Source organism: Podarcis liolepis, assembly GCF_965112155.1.
Source record: "Podarcis liolepis genome assembly, chromosome: 2".
Taxonomy (NCBI): Eukaryota; Metazoa; Chordata; class Lepidosauria; order Squamata; family Lacertidae; genus Podarcis; species Podarcis liolepis.
Genome location: NC_139555.1, coordinates 121,489,484 through 121,507,320, shown reverse-complemented (window position 1 = coordinate 121,507,320; position 17,837 = coordinate 121,489,484). Strand labels below are relative to the sequence as shown.

At 46.7% G+C, this 17,837-nt stretch overlaps 2 protein-coding genes across 2 annotated transcripts in view; both read left to right on the top strand.

Annotated features, from left to right (window-relative positions):
• LOC310701140 (uncharacterized protein) overlaps positions 1 to 17,837 on the top strand; it is a 61,924-nt gene that overhangs the window by 14,652 nt on the left and 29,435 nt on the right. Inside the window, exons 5-7 of the mRNA XM_083491482.1 lie at positions 4,848 to 4,974; positions 10,184 to 10,317; positions 17,651 to 17,777. Coding sequence (XP_083347608.1) covers positions 4,848 to 4,974; positions 10,184 to 10,317; positions 17,651 to 17,777 — 388 coding nt within the window. The remainder of the gene's footprint in view (positions 1 to 4,847; positions 4,975 to 10,183; positions 10,318 to 17,650; positions 17,778 to 17,837) is intronic.
• Positions 2,588 to 17,837, top strand: part of LOC310701146 (uncharacterized protein) — a 62,796-nt gene continuing 47,546 nt past the window's right edge. Inside the window, exon 1 of the mRNA XM_083491500.1 lies at positions 2,588 to 3,141. The gene's annotated coding sequence lies outside the window, so the exon portion shown is untranslated. The remainder of the gene's footprint in view (positions 3,142 to 17,837) is intronic.

Here is a 17,837-nt window from a genome sequence, read left to right as displayed (position 1 = left end):
CCTGAAAAGAAATAAAATGACAACTTCTCCGGTCCTCCTGGTGACTCGAGTCGCGACGTCGTCTTCTCTCCGCTGCTGCGCACACTGTGCTCGGGCAGGAAGGAAGTCGGAAGATGATGTCCTACTGTGATAGGTCCAGGCTGGAGTCTGGACCAATCACAGCCCGGACATCAGAAAAGTGGAGGGTGTTCCCCTGAGGAGCGCCAATTGGCGCCCCTGCTGGCCGAGGGTGGGGTCAAACCCCCCCCCATACCCAGGACACAGTCCGGCGCCCGCCTAGTGGGTGAAAATGTGAATTATTTTTTTTTATCTTTCAAATTTTTCCCACGGCACACCAGGCAACATCTCGCAGCACACTAGTGTGCCATGGAACAGTGGTTGAAAAACACTGGTTTATTTCCTTTGGCACATAAAACATTCCTTGCAATTAGCATTCGGTATTTTGCACTTATGCATCTGTGTAATAATTTTAAGGGGTTTTCCCTAAGGAAACTGGAGATTTTAAGGGCCTAAGCTGATTTTATTTGAATTTTATCGTTCCTACGCTGTTCATTGTAGATATTAGTCAAACCAAACCCTGTGGAACGCCCTCCCACCAAATGTCAAAGAGATAAAGAACTACACAACTTTTAGAAGACCTCTCAATAAATAATAATAATACAGTGGTACCCCGCAAGACGAACGCCTCGCAAGACGGAAAACCCGCAAGACGAAAGGGTTTTCCGTTTTGGAGGCGCTTCGCAAAACGAATTTCCCTATGGGCTTGCTTCGCAAGACGACAGCCCATAGGGAAATCTCCGGGACAGCGGGGAAGCGCAGCGCGTCTTCCCCACTGTCCTCGGACCTCCTCCGAAGCCTGGCGGCGGGGCGAGGACACCTCCTCCCGCCGCTGCGGGCTTCGGAAGGCTCCTCCGAAGCCGGGCGGAGGGGCGGGAACACCTCCTCCCGCCGCCCAGCTTCGGAACGATGCTCCGAAGCCGGGTGGTGAGGAGGGAACACCTCCTCCCGCCGCCCGGCTTCAGAACGATGCTCTGAAGCCGGGCGGCGGGGAGGGAACACCTTCCCAGGGGCTTTTAAATCTCCCCGGACAGCGGAGAAGTCCTCCGTTGTCCCGGGGCGATTTTAAAATGCCGCCCGCCAGCATTTTAAGATCGCCCCGGACAGCGGAGAAGTCCTCCGCTGTCCCGGGGTTTTTTAAAATGCTGGGGGTGCGAAGAAAAGCCCTTGTCCCCCCCCCCCCGCCTTCAGAAGAGGTCGGGGGACAGACTGTCCCCGGACCTGGTCTGAAGGCGGTTTCCCTAGGAACGCATTAATTGATTTTCAATGCATTCCTATGGGAAACCGTGCATCGCAAGACGAAAAACTCGCAAGACGAAGAGACTTGCAGAACGAATTAATTTTGTCTTGCGAGGCACCACTGTAAATAATAAAACATTAAAAAGCTCCTGTGTCAGGAGGTTTTTAATGTTTGATGTTTTATTATGATTTTATATGTGTTGCAATTTAAAATAATGCATCCGATAGAAAAAGTGGACAGAAAAGCATTTCTGTCCCCCAGTCATTAACTCCAGAACTTGAGGAGATAAGATACTGCTTCTTCATGCAGAACATGAACCACAGAATCTGCTCTCACAGGAAACATGGTGGCTTTAAAAGAGGATGAGGCCCATTCATGGAGTATGAGGCTAGTCCTAGATTTTGCAACTCCTGCCCTAGAGAAGCCATATTGGCTGCCTGCAGGTGAAGACCTCCATATGCCCACAAGCCTCTGGGAACTGGCTGTTTTTGAGGAAAGGGCTGGTGTTGCTGTCGTTTTATTACTGTTAATATCAATACTTTTAATAATTCTTTATATCCATGTATATTTTAACTCTCTTGGAGTTTAATCACTTCTTTTTCTATTTTATCGGTAAGCTGCATTGACTTCCAGTCCTGGAAAAAACACAGGCCATAAACATAATATTAATATAAATGGTGTGGCAGCCATATCCTGTTGAGCAGTCAGACACATAGGCAGCGATCCTATGGTTACCAGATTTTTTTCAATGAATCCGGGGACACTTTTTTAAAAAAAAAACTGAGTAGCAACAGGGAGTCAGTAGTGGGGATGGTGAGGCAAAAGACCCTGGGCCCAAGCACACATGCATATTGGTGCAAAGCCCTTCTTTCGCACCCTGTGGAACATCAATGCGCAGAGTTTTTTAAAAAACTGGGCAACGGCCAACCACCAGCAACTCCTGAGCCTCCCCTATCAGTCAAAACAAAGGGGGAAGGGGACAGGAGATCTGTACTGCTGGACATCCCTGGTTCCCCTTCGGCAGTGGCAGCAGCAGCGGCAGTCAACAGCACAGAGTCAGCCTGGTAGCGCAGTTGGCTGCCATGGCGCCTGCCATTTTTCCTCACCGTATGTTCCAGCAAGGAAAAATGGCGGGCGCCATGGCAGCGGGGACAGTGAGCAGCTCCTGAAGCCAGCCAGAGCCAACTGCGCTACCAGGCTGGCTCCCAGCTGCTGAGCCTGCCGCTGCCACGTTTCCCGAGGACAGATTTGCACATCTGGGGACGGAATTGGTCCAGGGACAGATGTGCAAATCCGGGCTAAGCAAACCCACCTCATTGCTTAAGCTTACACTGCAATATCCCCGAAACGCTGAAAGCAAGAAAAGGAGAAGAAGCCTTGTATGGAAATTGCAGAGTGCCTAACAGTTTCTGTGCAATGCTGAGCTCTTTGCAATAACAGGAAGTAAGCTTAAACGAAATTTTAAAAAATTCCTTCCAGTAGCACCTTAGAGACCAACTAAGTTTATTATTAGTTGGTCTATAAGGTACTACTGGAAGGAATTTGTTTTTATTTTGTTTCGACTACGGCAGACCAACACGGCTACCTAACTGTAACAGGAAATAAGCTTATAAGGAATAAAGGAAGGGTGCTGTCCCAAATGATTGGTTAAATTTTGCTGCAGTATATGAATATTCAATGCTAGATGCTGAAAGGCCAAAGGGTATAAAAGCCCCTGGAACCTGTTGCTCGAGGCTGAGACTTTCGAACTCACTATTCTGAGCCACTTTGCTGCCGGTTACAAATAAAGTAACTCCTATTGCTGCATGCGAGTTTTCAATCAGCCTAGCAGTTTTGCAACAATGGTAAGGAGAATGTCCATGGGTTCTGGCCAAGCTGGCTCTGCTTCAAATATGTGTCCTTTTTTGGGGGGGGGGAGGGTTCTAGATGTCACTTGCTGGAAATCAACCTTCTTAAAGTCCAGAGTGCATCTCTGACTCCGCTCAGCATGAACCCCAGGAGGACAGGGTCACTTTCTACCAGGAAATGGTCACTTCCTCACAAAGATCGCAGTACAGTGGTACCTCGGGTTGAGCACTTAATTCGTTCCGGAGGTCCGTTCTTAACCTGAAACTGTTCTTGACCTGAAGCACCACTTTAGCTAATGGGGCCTCCTGCTGCGGCCGCACCGCTGCTGCATAATTTCTGTTCTCATCCTGAAGCAAAGTTCTTAACCTGAAGCACTATTTCTGGGTTAACAGAGTCTGTAACCTGAAGTGTCTGTAACCTGAAGCGTATGTAACTAGAGGTACCACTGTACTTAGGCTGTTCTTTTTGGGGGGGGGTGAGTTATTGGGTAGTTTTTGTTTTGATAGTGTATCTTCTGTTTTTATATTGTGATTTGATTTTGTGAACTGCCCTGAGACCTGCGGGTATAGGGCGGTATACAAATTAATAATAATAATAATAATAATAATAATAATAATAATAATAATAATAATACTTCAGATTCTCCATTTAGGTTTGGACCAGGTCCAAGAGAGATGACATCCTTGTTACTTCTTTCTATGGTTATTAGCTATTTTCTTTCTATTTATATATCCTTATTAGAGTACAATTACTTTTTAAGGATTATGTTAGGTTTCCTGTTTTATGTGAAAGCCACCTTCACTCACAGTCCTGGGGGAAAAGGAGGCATATGCTATGGCTCTCAATGGTCACAGCATCCTGCATGGGGCACCTGCTGGAGGAGAGGCTCCTCTACTCGGGGCCTGATCCTGCAGGGCTTTCTACACAAAATCGGGACTCCTCTGCTGGCTCTCCGCCAGGAGCAGCCAAGAGGTTCCTCCCGCTCAGCTCCGCAAGGGTTAAGCCGAAACCACGGAGCCAAGATTCCTAGAGCGGAAGGGAAATTCCTGCGCGAGAGGAGGAGGAGCTTCCGCTTCCTGTTCCGGGCCTGTCCTTCCTTCCTGTGGGACGCAGCTGCTTTGCCTGGAGGCGCCTCTTTCCTCCTCTTCTTCCTTGCGGAGGAGCTTCTCCCGTTCTTTCTCCGCCGGGGAGGCTGCCTCTCCTGCCGCCTCCAGGTCAGATGCGGGGAAGGAGAGACGGAGGAAGGAGGGCGAGGAGGAGGAGGAGGAATGTATGTATGGTGTTTTGGGGGCTGGTCTTGGCCAAGGGGGGGGGGCGATTTCAAAAGTCCTTATAGGGGCTTCGGGGTTCTTCTCCCTCCTGCGTGTGGTGAGTGGAGACCATGTTGCAACACTTCATTTCCCTTAATAAAGATCAGGCTTTCCAGCCGCTTTACTAGCAATATATTCTGCTTGGGCTCTGCTTCCTCCGACCGATAGAGATGCCCTGAGAGAGATCTCTTAACACGGGCTCTAGATACCTCAGAAGGGTATTAGACATAGTTCTCAGCGTTTCCCTTTTTTTAAGGGAAATTCCCTTATTCCGAATAGGGTTCCTCGCAAAAAAAGGAACAGTTGACAGCTGTGGTATTAAAAGTATTATACTTATGACGACACCTTGCCTTGGAGTGCTTACAAAGAAGGGAATGGTTTTCTTCTTCCAGGGATCGGTGAGCTTCGATGAGGTGTCTGTGCGTTTCACCAACGAGGAATGGGCCTTGCTGGATCCGGGCCAGAAAGCTCTGTACGAGGAAGTCATGGAGGAGATCCGTGAGATGATGACATCTGTGGGTACGGATCTGTTTCTCCTTGATCCATAGCTAGCAAAGGTGTGAATTATTGTTGGTGTACCATCAATGAGATCACTAGAAAGCACTTTGTAATTTCTCCTGGACAAAGGAACATTCGAAGACCCCTGTAGGTTCAAAGCAAAGGCCCACGTAGTCCAGGATTCAGTTCTCACGCTTGCCAACCAGATGCCTATAGGAAGCCATCAAAGAATGAACCCATTGGCTATGAGTTACCTGCATTGATTTCCCTTTTTTTTCTGGCCAGGGAGGTCTCTTGTTGGATTGGGTGAGGGGTGAACAACTGCATGTCACAGAAACAGGAGGCTGAAGAGGTCTGCTGTGTGCTGGTTGTGATGTATTGCATTGGGGGAGAGTCCTAGTCTGCCTAGCTGCATAGCTTGCAAAGCAGTGTACAGGGCAGAATGGGTAGAGTGGCATGGATCTGAACCTCCTCTCTGTCCCCAACGACTCACAGGGAGAATCGGAGGACCCAGCTGATTTGGGAACTGAGCTTACACAGAAGGGTTGTGCACGAGAGGGGGAGGTCCTCAGGCCTGTTGGGGAAATGTCACCCAACACCCAGCTTACTGTTCTGGCTCCCAAACATATTCTAAGACCCTTGTCCAGTAAATGTGCACCTGTTATCCTGCAGCACGATTATTTCTGGATTCTGCTTGTGGAAGGGAGAGGAAAGAGTCGTGGTGGGTATCTTATTCTGCCACCTGAGTAGAATGCTCACAAGGACCCCTTTTCCCCCATAAGACAGGTGTAGGGACGCCTGGCTCCCTCCCAGAAGTTGCTGGATCCCAACATCCTCTCTGTTGACTGTCCATGTTTGCTGGAGCTGATGGGACTTTTTTCAGCAGCACTTGGAGAGCCAAAGGTTCCCAATTCCTCCCTGAAGGACTTTCAACTTTAAAAAAACCAACACACTTTATCCTGCTTCTCTACATCTGTGTTTCCCAACAGGGGCCCCAGGATTTTCCAACGGGGTCCCAGGTGAAAATTATGTAAATTGGGGGGGCTGTACAGCATGAGGCTTAGGGAGCCACAGAGGGAAGTGAGAAGAAAATGGAAAAAAGCCATTAATCATTCTGTTTTGGTTTCAAAATCCTGATTGGCTGGCTATCTGCTCGGCCAATCACAAGCAGCTAAGGGGGTGGCCCACCGGGGCAGCGTAGCGCTGCTTCTTCTGTTTTCCTTTGTGCATTTTCTTAGAGCAGTCCTGTTTTGTTTCCAGCTGGAGATGGCCATCTCTGAGGCTCTGGTTTTGACCACTGCTTGTAGCTGCCACCAGTGCTTGGCCAGGTGGCGGCCTGGGCCTGATTCTGAAAGACGCAGGGTGCAATCGACACCAGCGCCTAGGAGATCGGGGCACAGGGCCTGTCGGCAGTGTCGGCCTAGCCGAGTGGATTTGTCTGGTGCTGCTGACTTGCATCTAGAAAACTGCTAAGTGTCTACTTTGAACAAATCAGTACTGAATTCAGTGGGCCTTATCCCCAGGTAAGGGTGTGTGGGGCTATAGTGGTTTTTCTAGGCAGCCAGGGCTCCTCCGGATGACTAGATCTTTTGCACTAGGCCAGTGAGGACCACTTGCTTTTAAAATTCTCCCAGATATACAGAACTCCCTGTGCTCTTTTTGCAGACTCTCCAACTGTCCCTATTTTCCAAGGACAGTCCTGGATTTACAGAAGCCGTCCCAGTTTCTGATTTGATTCCGGAATGTCCTGCTTTTCCTTAGGATGTCCCTATTTTCGCCAGAGAAATGTTGGAGGGTATGGAGTTATCCGACCCCCGAGCCATCTGAAGGCAGCCCTGTGTAGAGAAGGTTTTTAAAATGTTTTATTAAGTTTTTATATATGTTGGAAACTGCCCAGAATGGCTGGGGCAACCTGTCAGATGGGCAGGGCATTAATAGTAAAATGATTATTATGGAATAGGACGTACCTATTTTCATCGGAGGTAAGTGGGAAGGTATGCTTTTGGACTGTGGTTTGTAGGTTTCTCCCTCTGTGTCAAATAAAGGTGAAGAAAAGGTAAAGTACACCTTGACGGCTAGGTCCAGTCAAAGGCTACTTTGGGGTTGCAGCGCTCATCTCGCTTTCAGGCCGAGGGAGCCAGGGTTTGTCCACAGACAGCTTTCTGGGTCATGTGGCCAGCATGACTAAACCACTTACAATCATTTTTTCCCCTTTAAAAATCCTGATTGACTGAATACAGTGGCGTAGAGTGGGGGGTGCATGGGGGGCCGGCCGCACCGGGCGCAACATCTGGGGGTTAGGGTTAGGAGGTGCAAATCCACGGGTTAGGGGGTGCAAATCCATGGGTTAGGGGGCGCAAATTACTTGCCTTGCCCTGGGTGCTGACAACCCACGCTACACCACTGACTGAATATCTGCTCAGTGACGCACAGGCAAGTCAGGGGCAGCCTAGCACTACTTTTATTTATTTTTTCCTTTTTGCATTTCTTGGAGCAGTCCTGGTTTGTTTTCAGCTGGAGAGGGCGATCCTTGAGGCTCCTGTTTTGACCACTGCTTGTTGCTCCGCCAGTGCCAGGCCAAGTGGCAGCCTGGGTCTGACTGCGCAAGAGGTGGGGTCCAGTCCTCCCCAGTGCCTAGCAGATCAGGCCGCAGGGTTCATCGGCAGTGTTGGTGTGGCTCTGCAAGACGCGGCACGAAATCCACCACAGCACCTAGCCAAGTGAATTCGTCTGGTGCTGCTGACTTGCATCTAGTAAATTAGTGTCTACTCAGAACAAAGCAGCACAGTGTTAAGTGGGCCTTACTCCCAGGTAAGGGTGTGGGGCTATGGTGTTTTTTCTAGGCAGCCACTGCTCCTCTGGATGACTAGATCTTTTTGCACTAGGTCAGTGAGGACCACTTTTTAAAATTCTCCCATATATACAGAACTCCCTGTGGTCCTTTTTGCAGAATCTCCAAGTGTCCCTATTTTCCAGAAACAGTCCTAGATTGACAGAAGTCATCCCAGGTTCTGATTTGATCCTGGAATGTCCTGCTTTTCCTTAGGACGTCCCAGAGAAATGTTGGAGGGTATGGGGTTATGTAACCTCCAAGCCATCTGAAGGCAGCCCTGTATAGGGAAGAGTTTAAGTTTAATGTTTTATTATGTCTTTATATATTTTGGAAGCCGAAAAGTGGCTGGGGCAATCCAATCTGATGGGCGGGGTGTTGTTGTTGTTGTTGTATAGTTGTGTCCGACTCTTTGTGACCCCCTGGACCAGAGCACGCCAGGTGCTCCTGTCTTCCACTGCCTCCCGCAGTTTGGTCAGACTCATGTTTGTAGCTTCAGGAACACTGTTCCACCATCTCGCCCTCTGTCGTCCCCTTCTCCTTGTGCCCTCCATCGTTCCCAATATCAGGGTCTTTTCCAGGGAGTCTTCTCTTCTCATGAGGTGGCCAAAGTATTGGAGCCTCAGCTTCAGGATCTGTCCTTCCAGTGAGCACTCAGGGCTGATTTCCTTCAGAATGGATAGGTTTGATCTTCTTGCAGTCCATGGAACTCTCAAGAGTCTCCTCCAGCACCAGAATTCAAAAGCATCAATTCTTCGGCGATCAGCCTTCTTTATGGTCCAGCTCTCACTTCCATACATCACTACTGGGAAAACCATAGCTTTAACGGTACGCACCTTTTTTGGCAAAGTAGTGTCTCTGCTTTTTAAGATGCTGCCTAGGTTTGTCATTGCTTTTCTCCCAAGAAGCAGGCATCATTTAATTTTGTGACTGCTGTCACCATCTGCAGTGATCATGGAGCCCAAGAAGGTAAAATCTCTCACTGTCTCCATTTCTTCCCCTTCTATTTGCCAGGAGGTGATGGGCCCAGTGACCATGATTTTAGTTTTTTTGATGTTGAGCTTCAGAACATATTTTGCGCTCTCCTCTTTCACTCTCATGAATAGTTTCTTTAATTCCTCCTCACTTTCTGCCATCAAGGTTGTGTCATCTGCATATCGGAGGTTGTTGATATTTCTTCTGGCAATCTTAATTCTCGCTTGGGATTCATCCAGTCCAGCCTTTCCCATGATGCATATAAGTTAAATAAGCAGGGAGACAATATACAGCCTTGCCGTACTCCTTTCCCAATTTTGAACTAACTGTAGCTTCTTGTCCCACATGGGTGGGGTATTATTAGTAAAATTATTATTATTATTCTTGAATAGAACGTATCTATTTTCATTGGAGAAATGTTGGACGGTATGCTTTTGGACTGTTATCTGTAGGTTTCCTGCTGTGTGTCAAATAACTGGGATCAAATAAGTGCTGTTTACTTTTTATAATACAGTACAAGGAAGATCTCCCTCTGGAGTTTGCAGACTCTCCTTCCCTGGAGGTTTCTAAGCAGAGGTTGGGTGGGCATCTGTCATGGAGGCTTGAGCTGAGATTCCTACGTTTGTATGGGTTGCACTAGAAAGATGACTCTTGGGGTCCCTCCCAGCTCTATGATTCTTATGTTTATCTGCTTCAACAACGTTTCATTATGCTCCTATTATTTTATGTAGTTGTATTTTGTATAAATCATAAAAACATTATGATAAATAAATTATAAAAGAGGTTCTATTTACAAACAAAACATTTCAGTAGCTGCCTTTCTACCGGTAGGAAGGGGTTGGGGGGCACAGGAAGGAAATGAGGTCGGAAAGGGGCCACGGTTGGAAAAAGATGGGGGAACTCTGCTCTGCATCATGTTTCCAAATTTAAGAAAGGGAAGGGCAGGCTGCCATTTAGATGAGGAGGATTTTCTGTGGATGGTGCAAAATACAAAAGAGAGACGCAAGCACCTTCAAATCAGCATTAAAAGTCCTGTGTGGATGAGGCCTCAAACCAGGGGTCAGCAAACTTACTGAGCCTGGGCCGGTTCACTCCTGTGGAGATCTCAGCAAGCGCAGGATTGTGAGAACACACACCCGCAGGCACTATTTCTGGCGTGGAGAAGGCGCCTCCAGCTTCCTATTGGTTGCAGGAGTTTGCTTCATCCAATAGGAAGCCCCGCCAGTGCCGCGGAAGTGAGTCGCCGCGATGCGCTGGTTTAGCGCAGCATGCAGAGACTTGCAGAGCACATGGCAGGGTTCGGGGGTGGCTTGGGGGCCGGTTAAACGACCCCCCCTGGCCAGATGTGGCCCAGGAGCTGTAGTTTGCCGACCCCTACCTTATACAGACACATCATTTTACCACTTTTCCTTTTTAATCTATTAGGAGATGTTTCGGAGTTCCTGACTGAAGGAGAACAATCAGAACCGTCACGTGAAGGAGCTGAGGAGCAGAAGCAGCAACGGAAACAGCGGGTTCAAGTTGGAACCTACAGAAAGGAGGGGACCCAAATGCAGAAGGTGGGGAGGGAATCCACCGCTTCTCAGGTTAATGAAAATCAGATTGGCAGAGAGAAGCATGAATGTACTGTGCGTGGAAAGAGATTTCCTTATCGCTCAACGCTTACTTCACATCAAAGAGCGCACTCGGATGAAAAACCATATAAATGCTGGGAGTGTGGAAAGAGTTTTAGTAATAGTGGCTCCCTTACTTCGCATCAAAGGACTCATACAGGGGAGAAACCTCATAAATGCTTTGAGTGTGGAAAGAGCTTCAATCAGAGTAGCTCCCTTAGTAGGCATCACGCAATCCACACAGGGGACAAACCGTATGAATGCTTGAAGTGTGGAAAGTGTTTCCGTCAGAGGAGCAGCCTCACTAGACATGAAAGAACTTACACAGGGGACAAACTGTGTGAAAGCTTGATGAGTGGAAAGAGCTTCCATCAGGGGAGCATCCTCACTAGAGATAAAAGAACTCACGCAGGTGAAAAACCTCACAAATGTTTGGACTGTGGGGTGGGCTTCAGGCACAAAGGCACCCTCACAAGGCATCAAAGAATTCATACAGGGGACAAACCTTATGGGTGTTTGGAGTGTGAAATGAGCTTCAGTCGCAAAGACTCCCTTACTTTGCATCAGAGTAGTCACACAGGAGAAAAACCTTATAAATGCTGGGAGTGTGACAAGAGCTTCCGTGAGAGTGGCGCCCTTACTCGGCATCAAAGAACTCATACAGGGGAAAAGCCTTATACCTGTTTTGAATGTGGAAAGAGCTTCAGTCAGAGTTGTCACCTTATTGATCATCAAAGAACTCATAGGAGGAGAAACCTCATTAATGCCTTGGAAGAGCTTCAGAGACATTAGCTCCCTTAATATGCATCATACAACCCACACGGGACAAGCCATATTACAAATGTTTGGACGGTGGGGAGAGCTTCCGATATAGTGACTCCCTCATGAAGCATCAAAGAATTCATACAGGGGACTGTGTGCAGTGTTGAAAGAGTTTCAGTTGCAAAGACTCCCTTAGGTAAAGATAAAGGGACCCCTTGCTGTTAAGTCCAGTTGCGAACGTCTCTGGGGTTGCGGCGCTCATCTTGCTTTACAGGCCGAGGGAGCTGGCATTTGTCCACAGACAGCTTTTTGGGTCATGTGGCCAGCATGACTAAACTGCTCCTGGCGCACGGAGGAACGTGACGAGTGCCAGAGCGCACGGAAACGCCATTTTCCTTCCTGCTGGAGTGGTACCTATTTATCTACTTGCACTGACGTGCTTTCGAACTGTTAGGTTGGCAGGAGCTGGGACCGAGCAACGGGAGCCCACCCCGTTGCAGGGATTCGAACCGCCAACCTTCAGATCAGCAAGTCCAAGAGGCTCAGTGGTTTAGACCACAGCGCTACCTGCGTCCCTCAAAAAGACTCCCTTACATGGCATCAAAGAACTCACACAGGAGAAAAACCTTATAAATGTTTGGAATGTAGAAAGAGCTTCATTCAGAGTTGTCACCTCACTAGCCATAAGATAATTCATACAATGGATAGCCCTTACAAATGTTTGTAGTGTGACAAGAGCTTCAGTTGGCAGCGGGAGGCCCCATTAGCGAAAGCGCACCTCAGGTTAAGAACGGTTTCAGGTTAAGAACGGACCTCCGGAACGAATTAAGTTTGTAACCTGAGGTGCCACTGTAATTACTCCCTTCCCACACCTCCCTGTTCTTCACGCCACTCTCTTGCCTGCTGTGAAAAGTGCGGTGGAGATTTTGTGGCTGGAATCCACCACCCCGAGATTTAAGAATTCCATTCTTTGCTGACTGAGCTGTCCATGAGATCCGTTCAGTGGATGTGTATTTAGATCAGCTGGGTATATTGGTAAGCTATATGAGAGAGCTGGTGGAGCCAGTGTGGAATTCAGCAACAGTTAAGTTGGATATGATTTTGACCTGGCCTATTCTTTTTTCTGAGTAGACAAACATAAGTTTAAAAGTTAAGTTTTATATTAATATTTTGTGTTTCCACATGAATCATTTGCATATTCTGTTGTTTATTTTTCCACATTTAGTGTGTAATGTGCGCTGATTTCTGCTTGATCCCCTTTCACTCATATCTTTCATAGGTTAAAAGGCATTTCCTGGTCTTCTGTTGATTTATTTAAAAGAAATCTCTCCAAACACGTTTTAGCCTCTCAGGTCCTGTTGGTTCACCACACTCTTGCCCATTTGGGCAAATTAGGAACTTCATTTTCAAGGTTTACATGAATTCTTGACCACCATGCATCCAGGTAAGGTAGGGGAAAGGTAATCAGAAGAAAGATGTTGGGGACCTCTGGAATTGGTACTTCCTAGTAACAGAGAGACCTGAATCTGTGGCCTCTGAGGAAGGGGGATTTGCTCATGAAACCTTGAACATGACCTCAGAAGAGCCTAGCTGGTGGATCAGGCCCTTAACCCACCTAGTCCAGCACCCTATTCCCCCAGTGACCAAGCAGATGCCTCTGGGAACTTTGCAACCAGCAGCGAGTACAACATGCCTCTTGAGGTGATTCCCAGGAACTGGCAATGAGGAATATACAGTGGTGCCCCGCAAGACAAATGCCTCGCAAGACGGAAAACTCGCTAGACGAAAGAGTTTTCCGTTTTGGAGGTGCTTCGCTAGACGAATTTCCTATGGGCTTGCTTCGCAAGACGACAATGTCTTGTGAGTTCCTGCGGTTTTTTCCCCTCCCCCCCTTTTCTAATCTGCTATGCCGCTTATCAGCTGATCCGATAAGACGCTAATAGCGCTAATCCGCTAATCTGTCAATGGGCTTGCTTTGCAAGACGAAAAAAACCGCTAGACGAAGAGAATCACAGAACGGATTCTTTTCGTCTTGCGAGGCACCACTGTACTGCCCAAAACAAGTGGAAGCAGTGCACAGCCATAATGGCTAGTGGTCAGTTGTAAAAGCACATGAACGTAATAGGCCGCATGGTAACAATCACAAGTTATTTACTAGAAACTACTTATCAAAAATTAGATGCCACTTCTCATAATGTCAAAATCAACATCGTGACATAATATAATAAAACGTAATTTCTTCATCTCTTGTATTTTTCTGTCTGACGTATTCCTTAGAAGAGTGGCATGAAATAGTCTTCTAAGTGTCCAATAAAGATAACTGGGTTGGCAGACAAAAGAAACTGGCACTGATGGCTATGAATTTGCCTAATTCTCTCTTAATTGGTGGCTATTACTGCATTTTGCATAAGTGAATTGCAGAGTTTAACAGTGAAGAAGTGCTTCCTTTTGTTCGTCCTTAATCTGTGCACAGTTAGCTTCATTGGATGACCTGGAAAGGCAGTATTCTAGAGGGAGAAACACCTCCCTCTCTCCTATTTCTAAAGACCATGAATACCTTTTTACATCTCTATCATATTTCCCCATAATCGCCTTTGTTTCAGATTAGTAATTCCTCATATTTTTCCAACCCGTTAATTATTTTGTTTGATCTTTTCCCAACGTTTTCTGAATCTGCAATATTATTTTTGAGGTCATGCAACTGGATCCATACAGTTTTATAAGGGCAGCTGCACCATCGATTTGTATATCAGCACTGTGATATTGGCAGATTAGTTTTGAATCTTTCCCTAAAACGGCATTGACCCATTTCACTACTTTCACACCCTGCGCCGATATCTTTACTGAGCTATCAGCTATGATCCCAAATGTCACTTTCCTTCTCAGTCATCAATTTAGATCTCATTTGCAGATGTGTTAAGTTTGGAATTTTTTTGCTTGAAGGTGCACTATATAAATTTGCTTACATACATTTGGTTATGTCATTGTCTTTAATAATGTTTTCCACCAGTTTCCCCAAAACAAACATTAAACTCACTAACGTGCAGTTTCCTGGAAACTAAATCCCTTACATTGGCTTCCCTGTTGGAGGAAAAGAAACTGGGCAGTCTCACAGACAAGTTAGGGTACATATTTTTGTTAGAATACCTGACTTAGAATTCTTAAACTAATGGGTAAATTCCATGGGCTTTGGGTGATTTCTGAACACTTAAGATCTCCAGTTGCCCATTTTCCCACACCTTACCCTGGATGGACTACGAATAAGGGAATTGCTTTCCTTTTCCAGGGATCAATGAGCTTTGAGGGGTTGTCCTTGCATTTCACCGATGACGAATGCTCCCTGCTGGATCCAGGTCCGAGAGTGCTGTACAAGGAAGTCATGATGGATATTTATGAAATGGTGGCTTCTGTGGATAAGGTCCTTTCCCCCTTGATCAATAGCTAGCGAAGGTGTGAACCCCTGTTGGTGTAATATCAATTAGAGAGGGTGTTCTTAATTTCCCCATGACAAAGAATGTATGAAGAGCCCTGTTGGGTCGAAACAAAATCCTATGTAGTCCAGCATTCAGATGCACACAGACACACTTGTGAAATGTGATTTTACAGACGTCAAAGATTAGACACATTGGTTAAGAGTGACTTGATTCTCATTTTTCTGGCCAATGAGGTCTCTGGTTCCGATTGGGTGGGGGGTGAACTTGCTTTTTCGATAGGATTGTTCTTACAACTGCAAGGCGTGGAAACAAAGGCTGAAGGGGTCTCATGAGTGCTGGTTGCAATTTACTGCTTTTAGGTTAGTCATAGACTGTTTAATCACATAGTTTGCTTAGCAGCATACACGACAGAATGGTGGCGTCGCAGATATTATGCATTACTATTCATTGCATTTAGTTGCTTTTTCAAGGAAGGTCATCTCAAAGCAAGTCAATGTAGGTTGCAAAGATTAAGGCCACAATAATTCTTTAAGTTAAAGGCCAAAATCCTGGCTGAAAAGAAATGGGAAAAGTGTATTTCTGAGGTTTGATGGCTAATAATACCACTTTCTCTAGGAGTAATATCATAAAATTACAGTGGTGCCTCGCAAGACGAAAAGAATCCGTTCTGTGATTCTCTTCGTCTAGCGGTTTTTTGGTCTTGCGAAGCAAGCCCATTGAAGGATTAGCGGATTAGCGCTATTAGCGGCTTATCTGCTGATCGGATCAGCTGATAAGCGGCTTAGCGGCTTAGAAAAAGGGGGGAGGGGAAAAACGAGCAGGAACTCGCAAGACATTGTCGTCTTGCGAAGCAAGCTCATAGGAAATTCGTTTTGCAAAGCACCTCCAAAACGGAAAACTCTTTTGTCTAGCTAGCGAGTTTTCCGTCTTGCGAGGCATTCGTCTTGCGGGGCACCACTGTATATATCAATGGAGGTTTCAAGTTTTATCCTTCTGAAATGTCCAGACTAGGGGAGGGTTCTTGGTGGGATATATTTGTGCTGCCTGTGCTTCACCCACCTCCTTTGCCCTAACCTCCAGCCCAAGGAATCTTCAGAAGGGAGTTGCTGCCAAGGACATTATTTGCATTTTAATGAACTGAATAGAATGAAAGAACCTGCAGACCACACCTGAAATACTGTGTCCAATTCTGGGCACCACAATTTAAGGATTTTGACAAGCTCGTAAGCCTTAGGAAGAACACTTGAAGAAGCTGGGCATGTTTAGCCTTAGGAGGAGACTGAGAGGAGATATGATAGCCATCTTCAAATATTTTAAAAGGCTATCACATGGAAGAGGATACAAGCTTGTTTTCTCCTGCTCAGAAGGGTAGGACTTGAACCAATGGCTTCAAGTTACAAGAAAGGGGATACCGACTAAATGTGAGGAAGAACTTTCTGATAGTAAGAGCTGTTGGACATTGGAACGGTCTCCTTTAGCGGAGATTCCAGCATTGCAGGGGGTTGGACTAGATGACCCCTGGGTCCGATCCAACTCTGCAATTCTATAATTCTGATTCTAATGCTCCTTCCTTTCAACTTGCTTGTTTTATTATATATTTTAAGTAAGGATGTTTTAAGGATGTTGAGATCAAATTGTTATTGTGCATTTTATATAGGTGCAAGCCTCCTAAACACGACACTATTGATTTACTTTGAGACATTGTAACTTGCTCATCAGCAAAATAAGCTCCCAGAATGAGGAGAAAGGGGGAAAGCCGAGTTACCTGTTCAAAACTGGTTCTTCTTACAGTGACAAGCTGTCACAGATCAGTGGAGGGAGGTGAAGACCTGGTTACTTCTTTTATGATTACAGTATTTGGTTTATTTTAAAATAGTTATTCATATACATATATTCTCACCATATGAGAGTTTAATGCCTCTTTAATCTGTTCAGTGGTAAAGATTATCTTTTCTACGATCTCCTACTCTCAATTTGGAGAAAAGATGGGGCATTAATAATGATGATGATGATACGAAGGCTGCCCATTATTAATATAATAACAATAATAACAATAATAATAATACATAATAATACATAATAATAATACATAATACTCCGGCTCTCAGTGGTCACTGCATCCTGCATGGGGCACCTGCTGCAGGAGAGGATACTGCCCTCGGGGCCTGATTCTGCAGAACTTTCTAGAAAAAAATCGGGATTCCTCTGCTCGCTCTCCGCCCGGAGCAGCCAAGAGGTTCCTGCCGCTCGGCTCCGCAAGGGTTAAGCCGAAACCACAGAGCCAAGATTCCTAGAGCGGAAGGGGAATTCCTGCGCAAGAGGAGGAGGAGGAGCTTCCGCTTCCTGTTCCGGGCCTGTCCCTCCTTCCTGTGGGACGCAGCTGCTTTGCCTGGAGGCGCCTCTTTCCTCTTCTTCCTTGCGGAGGAGCTTCTCCCGTTCTTTCTCCGCAGGGGAGGCTGCCTCTCCTGCCGCCTCTACGTCAGATGCCGGGAAGGAGAGACGGAGGAAGGAGGAGGAGGAGGAGGAATGTATGTATGGTGTTTTGGGGCCTGGTCTTGGGCAAGAGGGTGGGGGGCAATTTCAACAGTCTTTATAGGGGCTTCGGGGTTCTTCTCCGTCCTGCGTGTGGTGAGTGGAGACCATGTTGCAACACTTTATTTCCTTTAATAAAGATCAGGCTTTCCAGCCGCTTTACTATCAATATACAGTGGTACCTCGGGTTAAGAACTTAATTCGTTCCAGAGGTCCGTTCTTAACCTGAAACTGTTCTTAACATGAGGGACCACTTTAGCTAATGGGCCTCCCGCTGCCGCCGCCACACAATTTCTGTTCTCATCCTGAAGCAAAGTTCTTAACCCGAAGTACTATTTCTGGGTTAGCAGAGTCTGTAACCTGAAGCGTATGTAACCCGAGGTACCACTGTACTCTGCTTGGGCTCTGCTTCCTCTGACTGATAGAGATCGCCTGAGAGAGATCTCTTATACGGGCTCCAGATACCCCAGGAGGATATTAGAAGTATTATACTTATGACGACACCTTGCCTTGGAGTGCTTACAAAGAAGGGAATGGTTTTCTTCTTCCAGGGCTTGGTGAGCTTCGACGAGGTGTCTGTGCGTTTCACCAACGAGGAATGGGCCTTGCTGGATCCGGGCCAGAGAGCTCTGTACGAGGAAGTCATGGAGGAGATTCGTGAGATGATGACATCTGTGGGTACGGATCTGTTTCTCCTTGATCCATAGCTAGCAAAGGTGTGAATTATTGTTGGTGTAC